At 42.3% G+C, this 18,165-nt stretch overlaps 1 protein-coding gene across 3 annotated transcripts in view; it reads left to right on the top strand.

Annotated features, from left to right (window-relative positions):
• Positions 1-18,165, top strand: part of Ack (activated Cdc42 kinase) — a 366,870-nt gene that overhangs the window by 96,437 nt on the left and 252,268 nt on the right. For all 3 annotated transcript variants that reach the window (XM_067139427.2, XM_067139425.2, XM_067139426.2), the window contains exon 5: positions 5,780-5,889. In XM_067139427.2, the coding sequence (XP_066995528.1) occupies positions 5,780-5,889 (110 nt within the window). The remainder of the gene's footprint in view (positions 1-5,779; positions 5,890-18,165) is intronic.

Here is an 18,165-nt window from a genome sequence, read left to right as displayed (position 1 = left end):
GTACATATCAATATTAGTCAGAAAAACAAAAAAACATATTTACATTATTTACAGTTCGACTTTCAAGTTGTTAATAAAGTCTATTACAGCTGGACCTGCTTCCACAAAGTCACTGAAGTTGCCACTATAGGAATACGTCGGGCAGTCATTCACTATGTGCCGTATGGTCTGTCTGGGAGCACCACAACTGTATTCTGGCGAAGGTATATGTCCCCACTTGTAGAGAAGATCTGCACATCTGCCATGGTTTGTTCTTATCCTGTTCAGTGTTGACCATGTTTTCCGGGGTAGGTGAAAGCCACTTGGTGGTGTTGTGATGTCTTGCAGCTGACATGGAATGTTTTCTACTAATTCATCCTTCCAGGTTTGTAAGAGGTTGAAATTATTGTTCACCAGGTGTCTCGCTGTCCGGATGGAGGGGTTCCGCGAACGTAAACGCCTGGCTTCAGCAGCAATGATGTCCTGGTGTATTGGTAGCTGGTCGTTTGCATTTATCTTCTTATACTCCCGGAGTAAGGGAGTAAGTTAAGACCATAAAATAAACATTTGATGTACTTGGTTTCTCCTGACTTATTTGATGTATTATCAGTTTAACACACAAATCATGAGGGAACCATTTTTTCTGTTTTTTTAGCATATGGCATGCGTTATGCACATCATCTTTTCCCTAATACAGCTGTTGATAACTTTTCCATACCTGCCAACCCTTCCGATTTACCCGGAAACTTTCCGGTTTTTAACTAGTCTTCCGATTTTCTGATTTATTTTTACTTCTTCCTATTTTTGACCAATATAACCTCTAGTACGGCCAATACTCTTTCCCTAGGATAAAGGATAAATTCTTATGTCTTTGTGTAATTTACGAAACCTTATTTTCAAGCGTATTTATTTGATGCTTTATTTCGTTAGTGTTTTATCCGTCGCCTTTGTGCATCGTGTTTCCCGCTTACCACACCAGCGTGTGCTTTATACAGCTGGGGATTTGGGGCGGTAATCGTCCTGCAAGCGAGAGAGACTGGCGCGAGCTAGCGACTCAGTTAATGGGGACGGAAGAATGAGTTTATTGTGTTGTTCGCGTGCTGTTAACATCGTTTCTCTGCGTAGTTTCATCGGATTTGTAGGCCATGTGTTTTTTCTTGCATTTCTATGCTTTCCCACTCTGTCAAAATCGCATGTTAATAATGTATGGGACGTATTGAATTGTTTTGTATGTGGTAGTTTCGCGTATTTAAGTGCATAATTTTATTGAGTTGAATGTTTTTAAGGGGGATGTGTCAGTGACAGTATCTGGTATTTTCTTTTCTCGTTATGGCCAAAAAATATAACAAACGTTATCTCCAAGTGTTCAGATACCTATAAATTTCCATTCATTTTACCGTCTGATAAAGTAAACTACAGTGTTTTCTCACGTATTTAATGCCCTTGCATAATTTACGCATCCCAATATTTTTGGGTCCAAAGTGGGGAAAACGTATTTGACGCACCCACAACTTCGAACATCACTCAGCTCCGGATGCGTTTTGATATAAAGATGTCAACTACCCTAGTAGCAGGCTTCCTATTGCAAAAGCGGGCATTCCAAATACAGGGCAACCCGCTGTTATTAGCCGGCAGGAAATCCCACTGCACTAGTTTTACGAGTGTTTTGGGTATGGGACATTCTGTGATCTCAAAATTTTGTCAGTCCACAGTATTAGAGTAATACTGCATCATACAAACTTGCGGTTATCAGTTACGCCGAAACATACGGGAATATGGCAGCGGGCAGCAAGTATTCAGTGTCCAAATGAAACGTGCGCTATCACGGTAACAGAAGTGCACTTCGAGCATCCAACAAGTCTCGCAAAGCATTTCAGGGACCAAAAAGCGGCAAGTTTCCGCAAGTAGAGGAGCATCTGCTTAAATATATGATAATGTTATGCAACGTTGGATAAGCCATTTCTCATGAAATGCTGTATTTTAAAGAATGAGAAATAGCTGCTGTATATACATGGGATCAGAGTTTCGGATTTGAAGGTTAGCTGAGGCTTGATTAATTCTATGAAGATAAATGGAACAGCAAAGAACAACACTATGCCAAAAAATGACAAATGATTTCAACCATTTTCATCACTTTGTGATTGAGAACCATAAAGTGAAGGAATATTTGATCTTCCTTATAGGAACCGCAGGTCAGACGCTAATCAGTTTCCATATGCCTTAAAGTCGAACAATCAAAAAGAAAGGAACATACAGTGTTATCGTACGCGCCACCAGGAACAAAAAACGATGTAACAGCTGGAACAGCTCGTATTAAAGAAAAAGGGTGGGTGGACACGTCACTCTTACGAGATTGGATACCAACAGTTTGGGGTAACATACCAGGGTCCCTCCTTTGATGCCCGGCCCTTCTTGTGTTGGACAGTTTTTTTTTTTTTTTTTTTTTTTGCCAGTATGTCATTGTTACAGCATTACATGAATTGTACTTTTATTAGTTCATGTTTATATCACTTCAGGTCGTGTTGTCAGCTCGTAATGGGAAGAATATTTTCCATTGTCAGTACTCCAAACCCACGTGTCTAACTTACCTGATGTACCCTATTTGACTTCTTAGAAAAAAATCTCTCGCCGGAATTTTACGCCAATTGACAATAACCGCAAATGAGTTGAACCAATTGTGTTTATATTATATTTGTTGTATCTTTTAAATGTAAATGATTTGTAAATAATTTGTAAATATCTGAATTCCTTGAATAATTTACGTATCCAAAGTTTTCGCCAGTATTTTTCGTCAAAAAGTGCGTTAATTACGCAAGAAAATGCGGTATTATGCATTTTGTTGCTTGTGTCGGTGTGACGTAAATATTATTCATATGTGTCATAAATTAGAATGCTTGGGTACATTTACTTGTAACCATTTTTATGTTTTCTTAGTTTAAGATTTTAAAATTTAATAGTGAATTCGCATTGTAACTATAGATATGTATGCCTTTTATCCTGATCTTTTTTCTCCTAGACCGTGGTGGAATATATGTGAAGAAATCCAAGAATAAAAAAATCTTCCTATTTTTGGTTTCTAAAAGTTTGCTGGTATGCTTTTGTGTGTGTGTATTTTAAAAAAACTTTTGACATATTTGGTTTGCTAGAAACCAGTCTGAATGTGGTTCCCTACTGTGGCATTTGGAGTGTCTATTTTGAAGTATGAATATAAAATCGTATAAAGAAATATTGGATGAAGATCGGCAAGTGGCACTGATTGAGGACTGCTAGAGTGTACTATTGACAAAGGGTGGTGTTCACCGTGTATAATTGTGAGACTGTAATGTGTAAGCTGTGAAACTGGTGAGGCTGTGTCAATGTATTGGCAACTATGGAAATGTATGTAAGTTGTGGAACTTAGTGTATGTTGTTTAGCAGTTTGAAATTCAACCAGTCTTAAGAGTTAGAACTTTGCCAGCTGTGTGTTTACCACCTCTGTCATGTTACAACTGGTTTTGGAATTGGGATAAACTGGTAGCGTATTTTGTAGCTTGTAGAATTTGCTAGTGAATGGTAAAATGCATACTGCACAGTTTCAGACTCTTCTCAATATACTAGACAGACTTAAGAGCAAATTTAAATCTATTACATTATGAGATATTAGAATCATTTCCGTATTGACGGTTTTCACTTTACAAAGGAAAAATTAAAAGTATTAAAATTAGACGGAGCAGTATGATGGAATTATGATTTGTATTGAATTAGGAGGATACTTTTAATTTTTTCTTTGTAAACTTAAATCTGGTGAGGGTCAACTAAGGAATGAACTTGCATCCAGCCAGGGTCAGTTCATTAGTGAACTCAAAAATGAGCTAAGATATAGTCTGGAAAAAATTAAGTGTGAACTGAACCAGAACTGAGTGAACTGAAAGTCTTCCTGGAGTACATTCTGGACACAGTTCGAGACCATCTGTGAAGACAGTGGGTGGACATTGGAAGAGAACTCTACACCTGATTGCTGGGCTTCTTGGGTGCAAAGCGGATGTACTACACAGTGTTCGGCCGGGTGCCACCTACGAGGAGATTATGGGAGTGTTTGACGGGCACTACGGTGACCACCTACAGTATCCAGTGTAAGAAGGGGACCCAGCGTGCCAATGAATCACTGCAGAATTCGTCAAAGCTGAGCAGTTAGCCTACATGGCTCTGGACGGGCTACCCCAGGATCTCATCCAGTGTGAGGTGGCCTGCAGTTCCATTGACGGACTCTGTGACACAGAGACCTGTAAGAAAATGATGCCTGGAGGGGAGCATAACCTCAAGGGTCCTGACGATTGCCCTGGAGATGGTTGCAGAAAAGGGTATTGCAGCACTATCACTGAGGTTGTGAGCTGTTAGGTATGAGGACATACTGGAGGCTCCCCCTGTAACGACGAGCGACGTATGCCACCACCGAGACGGCGAGTCACCTGTGTTGGAATTGCAATGAGCGCAGCCATCTGTTGAGGAACTACCCTGTGGGAGTGGCCTCGACCCCCTCTTGGTAATTGAGGGTAACGACGACAGTTTGATCACAGACGGGTGGCTTGGGGATGAGTTGCAGAGTCACGGTTGACATCGGGCTGCATCAACCATCGTCAGGCCAGACATCACAGAGGGCCCATACATGATTGCCTCCTGAATCAATGATGCTCTCTGCTGGATTCCAGCAGTTCCCTTGCAGGAAGGAGATGGTCATACATTTGGATCACTTGGCACTGTATTGTGGTGCAGCATTAAGGAGGGGGGCGGGGGCGATCCCGTGGTACTGCCCGCACGTTAACTTGAGGAAGGAGAGGCTTGTAGTGGAATGTACCGGCCTTTCTCTGATGTCTCCCTGGAAGCCTCTGGTGACTACTAGAAATCTCCGGAGAACTGGGAGCTTACAGTATTCTGGATGTGTCCAAATTCGATACTGATCTTCAACTGCTAAGCCAGACAGGCGACCGGTGAGTGTCTTCATGTTCGGTTCAATTTGAAGTTCTGTTGAATGTGTTGTAGGTTTTGTTCTGGTGCAGTCTGTTACTCGCCATGGAGTTCAGTGAGTGTTCGGTTTGTCGTGGAGTTGAGGTGTATTTGAGTACATTTTGTCCTGTGATGTTGTGGAGTAGGATCTCTCGCATCTGGCTGCAGTGAAAATTCGAGGATCGGCAAATGACACCAGTCGAGGACTGTTAAGAGTGTACACTTGGCGAAGTGTGCTGTTGGCCGTTACGACATACTGTGCATGTTGCGTATAATTGTGAGACTGTGTAATGTGTAATAAACGGTGAATCTGGTGTGGCTGTGTCTGTGTACGCAATAGAAGTGTAAGTTGTGGAAATAGTGTGCATGCGTGCGTGCATGTAAATAGTAGTTGTGAAGGAAACTGTAGTCTTAGAGTTAAAATGCTACTAGTTGTGTGTTTATTTACCACTCCTGTCACATTATAATATATACAGATAGGAACAAGAATAGGAACACATAATAGGGTAAACTTAATAGCAGGCAGAAGGGAGTGTATCTATTCAAAGACAAAAGTGTATGAAGATGTGGTGATTGTCCTTGTGTGTTTTCATGATTGTTCTTATGTCCTCTTTCTGCTGCTCCCTCCTCCTGCACTGACCTGGCATTATGTTCATTTTCTTGTTCCCCTCCCTCCCTCTCTCTCTCTCTGTAGGACTTGACCTGTCATTGTGTTCATCCTATTATGTGTTTCTTTTCCTGTTTGTCTATCTCTTTACAGGACTTGATATGACATTTATTTCCTCCTTTCCATCAGTATGAATATGTGTGTTTACAGGTTAGATGGTGTTGTGCTGTCACAACCTTTGATGATGATAACGGAGTTAGCACCTCTTGGAAATCTTCTAGATTACTTGAGGAAACAGTGCCATCACACTCCTCTTTCGTGTAAGTGGTTTTCATTGTTTGGTACTCGTACTTCCATTTGGGTTATCAGTTTGTTGACTAGGTTATACAGCTATCTATATTATCTTTTGCTATGAAAACCTTTTCATTTCATTCCTTGGTTTTCTCCTTCCATTCTTACGTACCCCCTGTGGGTAGGGGATGCAGATGAAGAATACACCCACGGTATCCACTGCCTGTTGTAAGAGGTGACTGAAAGGGGCCCCAGGGGCTCTCAATTTGGGAGCGTGGGTTGGCGACCATGGGGCCTTTAGCTGAGTCTTGGCATAGCTTTCACTTACTTGTACCAAGCTCCTCACTTTCATCTATCCTGTCCAACCACCCTTGGTCAACTCTTGTTCTTTTCACATCCCGATAGTATTACAGCATTCAAGGCCTAGGGAGTCTTTCATTTTCACGCCATTCGTGGCCGTTGTCTTTCTTCGTCCGTTACTTCATCTTTTGAAGGGACGGATCCCTTCCTTTTTCTCTCTCTCTCTGCCCCCTGTGGGTGGGGGACACAGATGAATACACCCATGGTATCCCCTGCCTGTTGTAAGAGGTGACTAAAAGGGGCGACCAAGATCCGAATGAATTAGAACCATAAAACTACTTGTGATTAGTACCATCATGCGGGGAACACCATGGGTCGTCTTTACTTGAGAGTACTACCACTCTGTTAAGTACACAATAGGTTTGCAATTAGTAGCAACAGCGAGTGGTTCACTGTGGGTTTCCAGTACCTGTGTTTAGTACCACTATATGCCAAACATCACGGGCTTACGTTGGCCGTGGTTTATACCATTATGTGAGAAACACCACGGGTCTGGGCGTTGCCTGTGTTTATTACCACTCTATGAGCAATGCCGTTGGCCTGCGTCACCCGTGATTTAAACCCACTTTCTGAGGAACACCACGGGATAGTACGAGTCCCTGTGATTAGTACACCTATGTGAGGTGCACCATGGGTTTGTGTTGCCTACGAGTGGCGTCATTATGTGAGAAACACCATTAGGTCTACGATACCTGTGCAACGGCAATACTTGTGAGTAGTACCATAATGTCTGGAACACTGTGAGTTTGCACTACTTTTGATTAGTACCGCATTTTGAGAAATACCATGCTGGTTCTTTATTAGCGATAAGTACCGTTATGAGGGACTGTTGACCTGGATTTTGAACTCCTTTAAACAGCAAGCATCATTGATTCAGGATTATGCTTTGGGAACAGTCCCTTGGTTGGTAATATAGTTTCTGGGAAGGTGAGGCATTGCAGATCGGATCCACTGATTGTTTTAAATTCATATTCATTCATTCATTCTCACGTTTTGAATTCTGGTCAGTGGATAAATTTTGGACTTTTAAATTGTAATTCCATTTTGTCTCGTTTCGTACTATTAGGGGCTGATGACCTAGATGTTAGGACCCTTTAAACAACAAGCATCATCATCATTCTTACCTCGTACACTTTCTGTAATGTAACTTACCGAGCTCGATACCTACAGTCGCTTAAGTGCGGCCAGTATCCAGTATTCGGGAGATAGTAGGTTCGAACCCCACTGTTGGCAGCCCTGAAGATGGTTTTCCGTGGTTTGCCATTTTCACACCAGGCAAAATGCTGGGGTTGTACCTTAATTAAGGCCACGGCCGCTTCCTTCCCACTCCTAGCCTTTCCTTGTCCCATCGTCGCCATAAGACCTATGTGTCGATGTGACGTAAAACAACTAGCAGTAGTAGCAGTAATGTAACTTTTGTTAGTCTGTGCGTTCAGAGAATTTTCACTGTCAGAATGTTGGCTGGCAGTGTAGGAGAGGTTGTGGTATACAATTTCTAATTACTAGATTGTATGCCAAAGGCCTGGATTAAATTCCAAACCTCTTCGCAGTGTTTGATATGGAGTGGGGGACATACGGCGTTGTTGATGGCGATTTGTCCATTGGATGAGACATTAAGCCTTGAGCAGACCCCTTGGAGCTATTCAACAGGAGTAGGCTATTTGCTGGCTCCGGGTTTCACCCTCTCCCTTCCTACTGTCATACATCATGTTATTCATTTCATCTCGTTCACTCCTCTGTTGAGGTTGACATCAGAAAGGGCATCCGGTCATAAAAACCTGCCACGACAGATTCATCTCACCTCATACCGGACCCCGTAGAAAAACAGGACAAGGGTTGGATAAACAATAGTCCTCTGCTGTCACCTAAGTAACTTTGAGAAAGTTTTCTGTATTTAACCTAAGCTGCCGATCGTCTGTTAAATTCAGGGACTACGTTTAGACTGAAGGCAGTTCCCTTGGTCATCGTTCCTATGTAGAGGGTTGAAGGAAATGCTGTAGGCAATAACTCTGGTCGGTGGAGAGGGGAGAGAAAGTTTGGGAGTGAGGGGATTGCTATGGCAATAATTCTGTTCATTAGTGAGGGGAGGGGGAAATACCGCTTCATTACCTTATAATATATTTTTGTGTATTAGCGAGTAAATGCAAGATAATGATTTTGATGAAATAAAATGTGGAATTGAATTAATGAGTATCTTGTTAAACATTATTTTTAGTGATAAATAATAGTCTATTAAAATCTTGTCAGTGGTAAGAGAATTTAATAGAGATAAGAATGTTCTAGCCCACATTCCAGGTGTTTAGCTTAAGAGTAGCCTGTGTAAGTGCTAATATGAGAAGTGTGAAATGTTTCTCCTAAAATTAAATACTTTACAGGTATGTTATGTGTGCTACAATAAATTTGTTTTTATAATAAATATCTATGATTATAAATTCAGTTGGCTTACTTAATCTCATCTTATTAGCTGCTGTCGAATGTTCAAAATTAATATAAAATCAGTTACCTAAAATCAGCTTTCTTGTTGTCTTATTGCTTGTGGTCAATGGGGTGGCGCTTTTGTACCCATCCCGCATGTTTGGAATCGTAGAAAAATGTTTTACAATACCTGAGCAGAGTGGAGAGAAACTTACTTTATGATCACCAGGGATTTAGCAGCCCATCTCAAGAAGTTTCTTACTTACATAGAAGAATCAAAAGTGAGACATATATCCATATGCGTAATTATCAAATGGTTCACCAAAGAATTTTTATTATTCTTAAATATTCTATGTGATAATAAGATTGAACTAGCATAGATATACTGGTAAATTGAGGTTAAGTGCAAGCAGTGATTAAGTCAGAAATGACAACAATAGTTTAAAAGGTGTAATTATAGCATGCCTTCATCCAACTCTGGTAAAAATATTATGCATAGTAATAAGTTTGGACGAATATTGAATGAAAATTGAGGTTGTGCAGTATAAGCAGTGATCGCAGCTCAGGATATAAAGGGATTACAATAGTTGTATGTGTAATTATTTACATGTTATCGTCCAACTTGTGCAGATTTGTTTTTTGTGATGATAAGATTGAGTGAACTGTGAATCAGATTTGAGATTGTGTAGCTAAACTCCCAAGTGGCGAGCGTAGTAAATATCAGTTTTGCACCGATTGACTAAGAGACAAACTTTAAATTTAAATTAAAAGCTTATGAAACATTTCACTTACAGCAGTTAACTACATCCTGGGGCCTATTCCATGAACGAACTTTGCAACTTTTCACTTTGCACTTTGCACTTTTCATTTCAGATTTTGTTCCACCATCACTTTTCAGATTTAACTTGCAAAGTGAAAAGTGAAAAGTTAGGAATCTTTTCACTTTTCAAGCCTGTTATGTTCCTCCATTGGTACAGAAATTCAAAGTGCAAAGAAATGAAGTGAAAAGTTTTCATAAATCTTGCAAAGAGATGATTCCCTTTTCATATGTTAATTAGCAAGTACGTACACTAGTTTCTCGGCGTAGAATTTGGTTTAGTGATATAAACACGTTACGACGTGAGCTTCTATTAGCATCAAGTGAGGACAGTGATGAAGAATCCAATAAGAGAACGTACAAAGATGAGATTAATTTTCATAACCTCACTTCGACGGACTTTCGCGAGTGATTTCGTATTACCCCAACACAGGCTCATTATATTCTTGAAATGATCGGACATTTATTGAAACATGTAACAAAAAGAAGTCAATCCCTTTCCGGAAAAGAACAAATTCTTATATGCTTACATTGGTTAGTAAATGGTGCCCAGCTGCACGGTGTAACACCAATGCATGGGACATCAAAACAATTATTTGCGAACTGTTACCAAAGTCGTAGATGTTATAGTAAATGTAATATTTCCTAACAGTACGTTGGCCTGATAATCCACTCAATATAGCGACGGCATTTCTAATGAAGGGTGAATTTCCTTCTGTGTGTGAATTAGTGATGGGCGAATGATACGGAAGTTCGAACAGGCTCGAGTCGGCCCGATACGCTACGTAGGCTCGATGCCGTATCGAACCTGTTCGAACTGTCAGGCGACACCACACATTGACTAAGCGGAGCGCGGACGGAAAATTCGTCCTATTAGATTATTACTAGGTACACTCAGTATATTTATGTGTGGGGGGTGGTGAACACAACGTTCTCAGTGAACGGAAAGAACATTTGTTTAAGTCTTTCTGGCAGTACGAACAACAGATTGGTAATATTTATTTCGTTAATATGTACCTTTGCATTTTACATTTTGTCCGCTCTTCAGAAATACGTTTCTGTATAACTTTGTCGTGTTTTGCAGGCTTAATGTTGTTAATCATTACTTTCAAGTACCGATAGTTAACATGTTTTTCGTATGCTACGAGCTATTATTTTCTCATTAATAATTAGTAATACATTATTATTTTATTTGCTATTGGCTTTACGTCGCACCGACACAGATAGGTCTTATGGCGACGATGGGACAGGAAAGGGCTAGGACTGGGAAGGAAGCGGCCGTAGCATTAATTAAGGTACAGCCCCAGCATTTGCCTGGTGTGAAAATGGGAAACCACGGAAAACCATCTTCAGGGCTGCCGACGGTGGGGCTCGAACCCACTATCTCCCAATAATATATTATTATGTCCGCCTCTGTGGTGTAGTGGTTAGTGTGATTAGCTGCCACCCCCGGAGGCCTGCGTTCGATTCGCGGCTCTGCCACGAAATTTGAAAAGTGGCACGAGGGCTGGAACAGGGTCCACTCAGTCTCGGGAGGTCAACTGAGTAGAGGTGGGTTCCATTCCCACCTCAGCCACCCTGGAAGTGGTTTTCCGTGGTTTCCCACTTCTTCTCCAGGCAAATCCCGGGATGGTACCTAACTTAAGGTTACGCAGGTGAGGCCGCCTGGGCGAGGCAGGCCTACTGCTCATCCTCCCCAGTTGTATCCCCCGACCCAGAGTCTGAAGCTCCCGGACACTGCCCTTGAGGCGGTAGAGGTGGGATCCCTAGCTGAGTTCGAGGGAAAAACCGACCCTGGAGGGTATGCAGTTTAAGAAAGAAAGAAAATACATTATTATAATAGACGAATTTATTATTACTTCAGACAGAGCAGACAATGGCCGGTAGAAAAAGGTCATGGACTTGGGACTACTTTGAAGAGCTTCCAGACAAACGAGTAAAATGCACTCGATGTGATAAAATATTAAAACGATAGTAAAAATACATCGACGATGATAAGATACTTAAAAATTCATAATATTCGTCCTTCGTCGCATGACACCATTCCAAATGAGGGGGAGACACCTCCACGTAAACGACGTCGACATATGCAGGTAAAATATTCTTAATAGGTTCCGTTTTGTTTTTCATGAATAGCACAGTGGACGGCCGCTCGCATTTGACTGGCTAAAGGCTCAGAATGTCCGCCTAGACAGGGTCTACATAGTTTACTGTTGAGGTATACAGTTTATACCGATTTTACGTGCGTAAGCATTACGTTATGAAACCATCAATTTATTAATTGATTGGCAATTAGTCCGCCTCTGTTGTAGAGTGGTTAGTGTGATTAGCTGCCACCCCCGAAGGTCCGGGTTCGATTCCCGGCTCTGCCATGAAATTTGAAAAGTGGTGCGAGGGCTGGAACGGGGTCCACGCAGCCTCTGGATGTCAACTGAGTAGAGGTGGGTTGGATTCCCCCCTCAGTCATCCTCGAAGTGGTTTTCCGTGGTTGCCCACTTCTCCTCCAGGCTATTGCCGTGATGGTACCTAACTTACGGGCACGGCCGCTTCCTTCCCTCTTCCTTGTCTATCCCTTCCAATCTTCCCATCCTCCCGCAGGGCCCCTGTTCAGCATAACAGGAAAGGCCGCGTGGGCAAGGTACTAGCCATCCTCCCCAGTTGTATCCCCGACCCAGAGCCTGAAGCTCCAGGATACTGCCCTTGAGGCGGTGGAGGTAGGATCCCTCGCTGAGTCCGAGGGAAAAACCGACCCTGGAGGGTAAGCAGATTAAGACGAAGAAGAAGATGGGCAATTAAAGAAAACGATGCCGAAAACCGAAAAAGTAGCTAGTGGGTCGTAAAGCCAATAACGAACAATGGGGTTCTTTACTTCTATGGTTATGGCTCCAAACAGGAAATAAAAACCCCTTACATCCTCGTTTTAAAGCGCTGGGGAAATCGGGCTAGAAAAATATAAGGGCCAAGAAAGAATAATAATTTTATTGGCTTTACGTCCCACTAACAACTTTTACCGTTTTCGAACACGCCAAGGTGCCGGAAGTTAGTTCCGCAGGAGTTCTTTGCGTGCCATTAAATCTACCGACAAGAGGTTGACGTATTTGAGCTCGAACCTCGGCGCGTATTGGGTCGGCTCGATCCCGCTCGAACACGGGTATCGTTTGCCCATCACTAGCTGTAGCCCGAGTTAGACTCCGCCTTCGGTCACGTGACTGCTCGAACTTGCTTCGAACAGGCTTGAACCTCGCCGCGTATCGGGTCGGCTCGATCTTGCTCGAACACGGGTATCGTTCGCCCATCACTAGCTGTAGCCCGAGTCAACTGCGCCTTCGGTCACGTGATGACTGCTCGAGCTTACTTCGAACAGACTCGAACATTGGCCCGTATCGGGTCGGTTCGATCCCCCTAGAACACAGGTATCGTTTGCCTATCACCAGCTGTAGCCCGAGTCAGACTCACCCTTTGGTCATGTGACTGCTCGAGCTTGCTTCGAACAGGCTCGAACCTCGGCGCGTATCGGGTCGGCTCGATCCTGCTCGAACACGGGTATCGTTCGCCCATCACTAGCTGTAGCCCGAGTCAACTGCGCCTTCGGTCACGTGATGACTGCTCGAGCTTACTTCGAACAGACTCGAACCTCGGCCCGTATCGGGTCGGCTCGATCCCCCTAGAACACAGGTATCATTTGCCTATCACTAGCTGTAGCCCGAGTCAGACTCACCCTTCGGTCATGTGACAGCTCGAGCTTGCTTCGAACAGGCTTGAACCTCGGCGCGTATCGGGTCGGCTTGATCCCGCTAGAACACAGGTATCGTTTGCTTATCACTAGTTGTAGCCCGAGTCAGAACCCGCCTTCGATCACGTGACTGCTCGAACTTGCTTCGAACCTCGGCCCGTAACGGGTCGGCTCGATCCCGCTTGAACACGGGTATCGTTTGCCCATCACTCACGTAGAGAGCGGGATCGAGCCGACCTGATACGCGCCGAGGTTCGAAGCAAGCTCGAGCAGTCACGTGATAGAAGGCGGAGTCTGTCTCGGGCTACAGATAGAACGTGCAGATTAGCAAACAGCATATGAAGTGAAGCACCTTTCGCACATGTGTGTGTGTATAATATTTATATCGAAGGTGCGTGCTTTCACATATTACTACATTCAGTCATTGGCGTATATCTTATGAGGAATAAAGGTTGGCCATAAAATTAGAAGGCTTAGGTTATGATATCAATGAAAATGACGAAGGATGTACCCGTAATATTCCCCGCGTATTAACAGAAATATTTCCTCCCAAGGCAGTACTTGTGTGCCGTGTAACAACTCCACGTTGGACGCAACACTATGAATAAAAAACGCAGACCCCATGGCGCAACAGCCCCGACGGGCCATGGCCTACCAAGCAACCGCTGCTCAGCCCGAAGGTCTGCAGATTACGAAGCGTCGTGTGGTCAGCACGACAGATCCTCTCGTCTGTTAATCTTGGCTTTCTAGACCGTGCAAAATTATGAATACGGTAATATTATTCTTACAATGCGATGCTTTGGGCGGCTAAGACAGCTGGCAGCGCCTCAGGCGAGGTTCTCCTTCTATCCTCAATGTTGGGGGGTTTAAATCCACTCCTTGGGAGAGTATTACCCTTGTTGCTCGTATAGAAGACTTTAAGTAAGAAAGGATTGACATCTCATCAATCGTATACACAAATACGTGTATAAATATTATGATGCAGCAATGTTACTGTCTGATTGCGTGAAATATAGGCTATATGAAACTCAAACGTGACTCGATTTCAAGCTGTATCATTTACAATAATTCAGGTCAATCGGTTCAGTAGTTTTCGAGCCCATCTGGAACAAATAAAACAAGACATCATCTTTTGGTTTTAAAAATCCTGATCCTACCGGGTATCAAACCCAGGACCCCTGTAACCAAAGGCCAACACGCTTACCATTGAGCCATGCACCCGAGCGAGAAACGTGTCAACAACAACTGCAGGTAAAATATACATATTTAGTCTCGTAACCATTTAAATATGTAACTATTACAACACGTGAATGGTTTCCTTTTTCTGTCTTTATACGGCCCAAACAACACATTTTAGTAGAGAATTGGTTTATACGGATGGAGGCATATGTAACGAATCATCGCACAAACACAAATTTTGACTGTCTCCAGTATATAGGTATGGGTCGAAATTAAATTATGTACAAAATACATGGAAGTAACAGTAGAGAGGACGAACCGGTACTGTCCAGCATAAATACTCTTACATATCCTTCTCAAGTTTGCTGGGTGTTAGTAACAGCAAGGCGCTAGGTTGCGGCGCGCGCAAAAGCTCGAGCAAAGCTCGAACAGGCTCGAGCTCTGACGTCATCTGTTCGAGCAGCTCGAGCTGGGCTCAAGCACATCACTAGTGTGAATGTGTTGACGGCAGCCTACTCTCGTTAATATTGATGTGTCACAATTTGAGAGGTTATCTTTAAAGTTGTCGAAAAAGTATGTCACGTTTATCCTTGACAACTTCCAGCACAGCCAGCTACTTGTAATAACCTTTTTTCCCATGATAAAAACGTAAACTGTACGACAATTATACCGTCAAATTCGCTGCGAAAAGTAAAGCATTAAAATCGTAAGATTATTAGGCCTATACAGTTTGCTCATGGAATAAACTCGATCGTATCACTCATTCGCAAAGACTTTTCACTTTGCGAAAAAATTGAAAAGTACAACCTAGACCATGGTGGAACAGAAAGACTTTGCACTTTGCAAAATTTGAAAAGTGCAAAGTTGAAAAGTTGCAAAGTTTGTTCGTGGAACAGGCCCCTGAACTCCAAAACAGACTACAAACATAATAATGCAAAATTACTAATGTAACTAAGTGTACATTCCTCCTTAATAAATTACTAAATATTAACGAGAAAGAAACTCGTAATAATCAGCAAATTCACTGGCACTGCAAGAGCACAGTTGCACATAAGTAAACAGAGAGCTCTTTTTGCATGTGGGTCGGATGTTAGTTAAAAGAATGGTTGTTCCTGTGGTTGACTTCAATGTACAGATATTGATTAAGAATTGAAACTTAACTGCTTTTTGAAGTGAAAAGTGAAGCTAAACAGCATTAGAAGGCATACATGTAACGCTGATATGGAAATAACATTAATTTACACATGTGACATTTTCTCTTTTTTGCTAGTTGCTTAACTTAGCACTGACACACAGATAGGTCTTATGGTGACGATAGGAGAGGAAATGACTGGGAGTGGGAAGAAAGTGACCGTGGCCTTAATTAAGGTACAGCCCCAGCATTTGCCTGGTGTGAAAATGGGAAACCACGGAAAATCATCTTCAGGGCTGCCGACAGTGGGGTTCGAACCCACTATCTCCAGAATACTGGATACTGGCCGCACTTAAGCGACTGCAGCTATCGAGCTCAGTGTGACATTTTCTAATAGTTTAAGAAAAGGTAGGCTGTACCAACTCATTTTCCAAGATTTCTTGTTTAGTTCGTCTCCCAGTTCATTTGAGATAGTTAAGCGGTAATTTTCTAATGGAAGAGTCGCTATATTGAGTGTGTTGTACTGTACTCGTAAAGGTGTTGCAAGAAATTTGCTTTTAACTTAAAATGGATAATCCAGGTTGAAAACTTTTTTGCTATTTGTTTTACGTCGCGCCGACACAGATAAGTCTTATGGTGACGATGGGATAGGATAGGTCTAGGAGTGGAAAGGAAACGGCCGTGACCTTAATTAAGGTATAGCCCCAGCATTTGCCTGGTGTGAAAAATGGGAAATCACGGAAAACCATCTTCAGGGCTGCCGACAGTGGGATTCGAACGCACTATCTCCTGATTACTAGATACTGGCCGCACTTAAGCGACTGCAGCTATCGAGCTCGGTACCTTCCCACTTCAGGTGGAAAGGGCATGAAAGCTAAATGTAAATCATTCAGTTTTGAAATGCAGGGATTAGTTGCTAGAATAAAGTTACATATTCAGAGATTTAACAGCACAAAAGATAATCAAGAAAATGATACTGCAATGTCTGGCATTGAAGATCAAAATTCAGAGACAGATCCCGTAGTTTCACCTTCAGCATTAAAACAAACGATCTTCATTGTCGCAGCCACCAAATTAGGCGGGTCAGAGAAATTACGCGGTTGCCAAAGTTATGTAGCAACTGGCGAAGAAATGTCTAACTGAACACATCATTTCGGAGCGCGAGGCAAGTTGTTCTCTCTCAAGATCCTGAGGTTTCTTCATATAATGCTTCAAAACAAATTATACTACAAGCTTCGGAAAAGACTGCTGATTTCAATGGTATAACCATTTTCCATGTAAACCACTTTAAATAATTATTAAAAATAAAATCCTTATCGAGTAAATTTAAATCCGCAGAATCATTTATTGAAAATTTCAGTAAGCGGCCAAATTTTTATTTCTTCAGCCAATAAAATTTTGTCGGCGCGAAAAATGTAAACAATCACCCGACTTATATTTTTTATCTGAAACATATTTCTGTGAGTCTTGCAATTTTCCTGGAAAATGGCCCGGAAAGCTATCATATAAATGTTGCTTGCTGAGGCAGTTCAGGGCGCGCGTGCCAGCACAGGCTGCAGGACGCCGCAAATACTTTCGGATTACATATTCATCTATATCAGTTTTATTACATTATAACTTTAAATATTTGAATATTGTATATTGTACTGAGTAATATAGAAAAAGAACTACTTTAAAGAATAGGTTTACATTAATTTACAATGAATTAAGAATCTGTTTCTAGCTTCAAGGCAGTGTAAGATATCTTAGTCACTTTCATCACTCACCTCACTATCTGTCGAGTCGTCATTTACACTGAGGATGAATGGCTCCATTCCTTGCTCAATCATCTGTTTGAAGATTTTCCGCGCGATTGACGCACTTTTCCCAATCTGCAGCAGTCACACGGTCGATGGCTTCTGACATCAGTTTTTCTACATCCTTTATTTTGAATGTCTTGTTCCTTTCTGCCACTTCTCTCTTGTCTTAGCCCAAATCAATTCACTTTCACTATCCATCTTTAACTGCACTTACGGTGCGAGCTAAACAGGTGCACGACAGGGAATGACTCGGCAAGGTGGCCTGGAGCGGATGGGCTTCAACTAGACAGCACTGCACGATCAGCGTTGCCAATCCGTGCTCAGAGGTAAGCAACTCTTGACCATTTGTAGCTTGGCCGTTCCCATATCTGACGACAGCGCAGTTTTCCTCACCCGCCTAATTTGGTGGCCGCGACAATAGTTACGAATCAGCTATCCACTGAGGGAAAAACTCCAAAAATTAAGCAAAGTCAGATTAGTCGCTTTGTTGTCTGAAGTAGTGAAAAACAAAACAAGGACCTAGTTAAGCAGGTTGCAAAATTCTGTTATGCCACAAAGAGTTCCTTCCGCTCCGTTAATCATTAAGAATTCAGAAGACTCGTAAGTATGTTGCGATCTGGCTATACTCCTCTACCATCTGTTGCAGTAGCAGGACCACTTCTTGAAGAAATTTTTCAAAGTGAGTGTGAGAGAGATAAGTATTACAAGGATTTATTTGAGAAAACAGTTCGTATGAGCTTAGATGGATGGTCATATGTGCATTGTGAGCCCACTGTATGTGTTAGTGATGTAAATCTGTTCAATACGGTTGATACATCTAGGCATCTTCACATACATTGAACTTGCAATAAAATAAATGAAAAGTTGTGA

The sequence above is a fragment of the Anabrus simplex genome, chromosome 2 (genome assembly GCF_040414725.1).
Source record: "Anabrus simplex isolate iqAnaSimp1 chromosome 2, ASM4041472v1, whole genome shotgun sequence".
Taxonomy (NCBI): Eukaryota; Metazoa; Arthropoda; class Insecta; order Orthoptera; family Tettigoniidae; genus Anabrus; species Anabrus simplex.
This window is presented reverse-complemented; position numbering and strand designations above follow the sequence as displayed.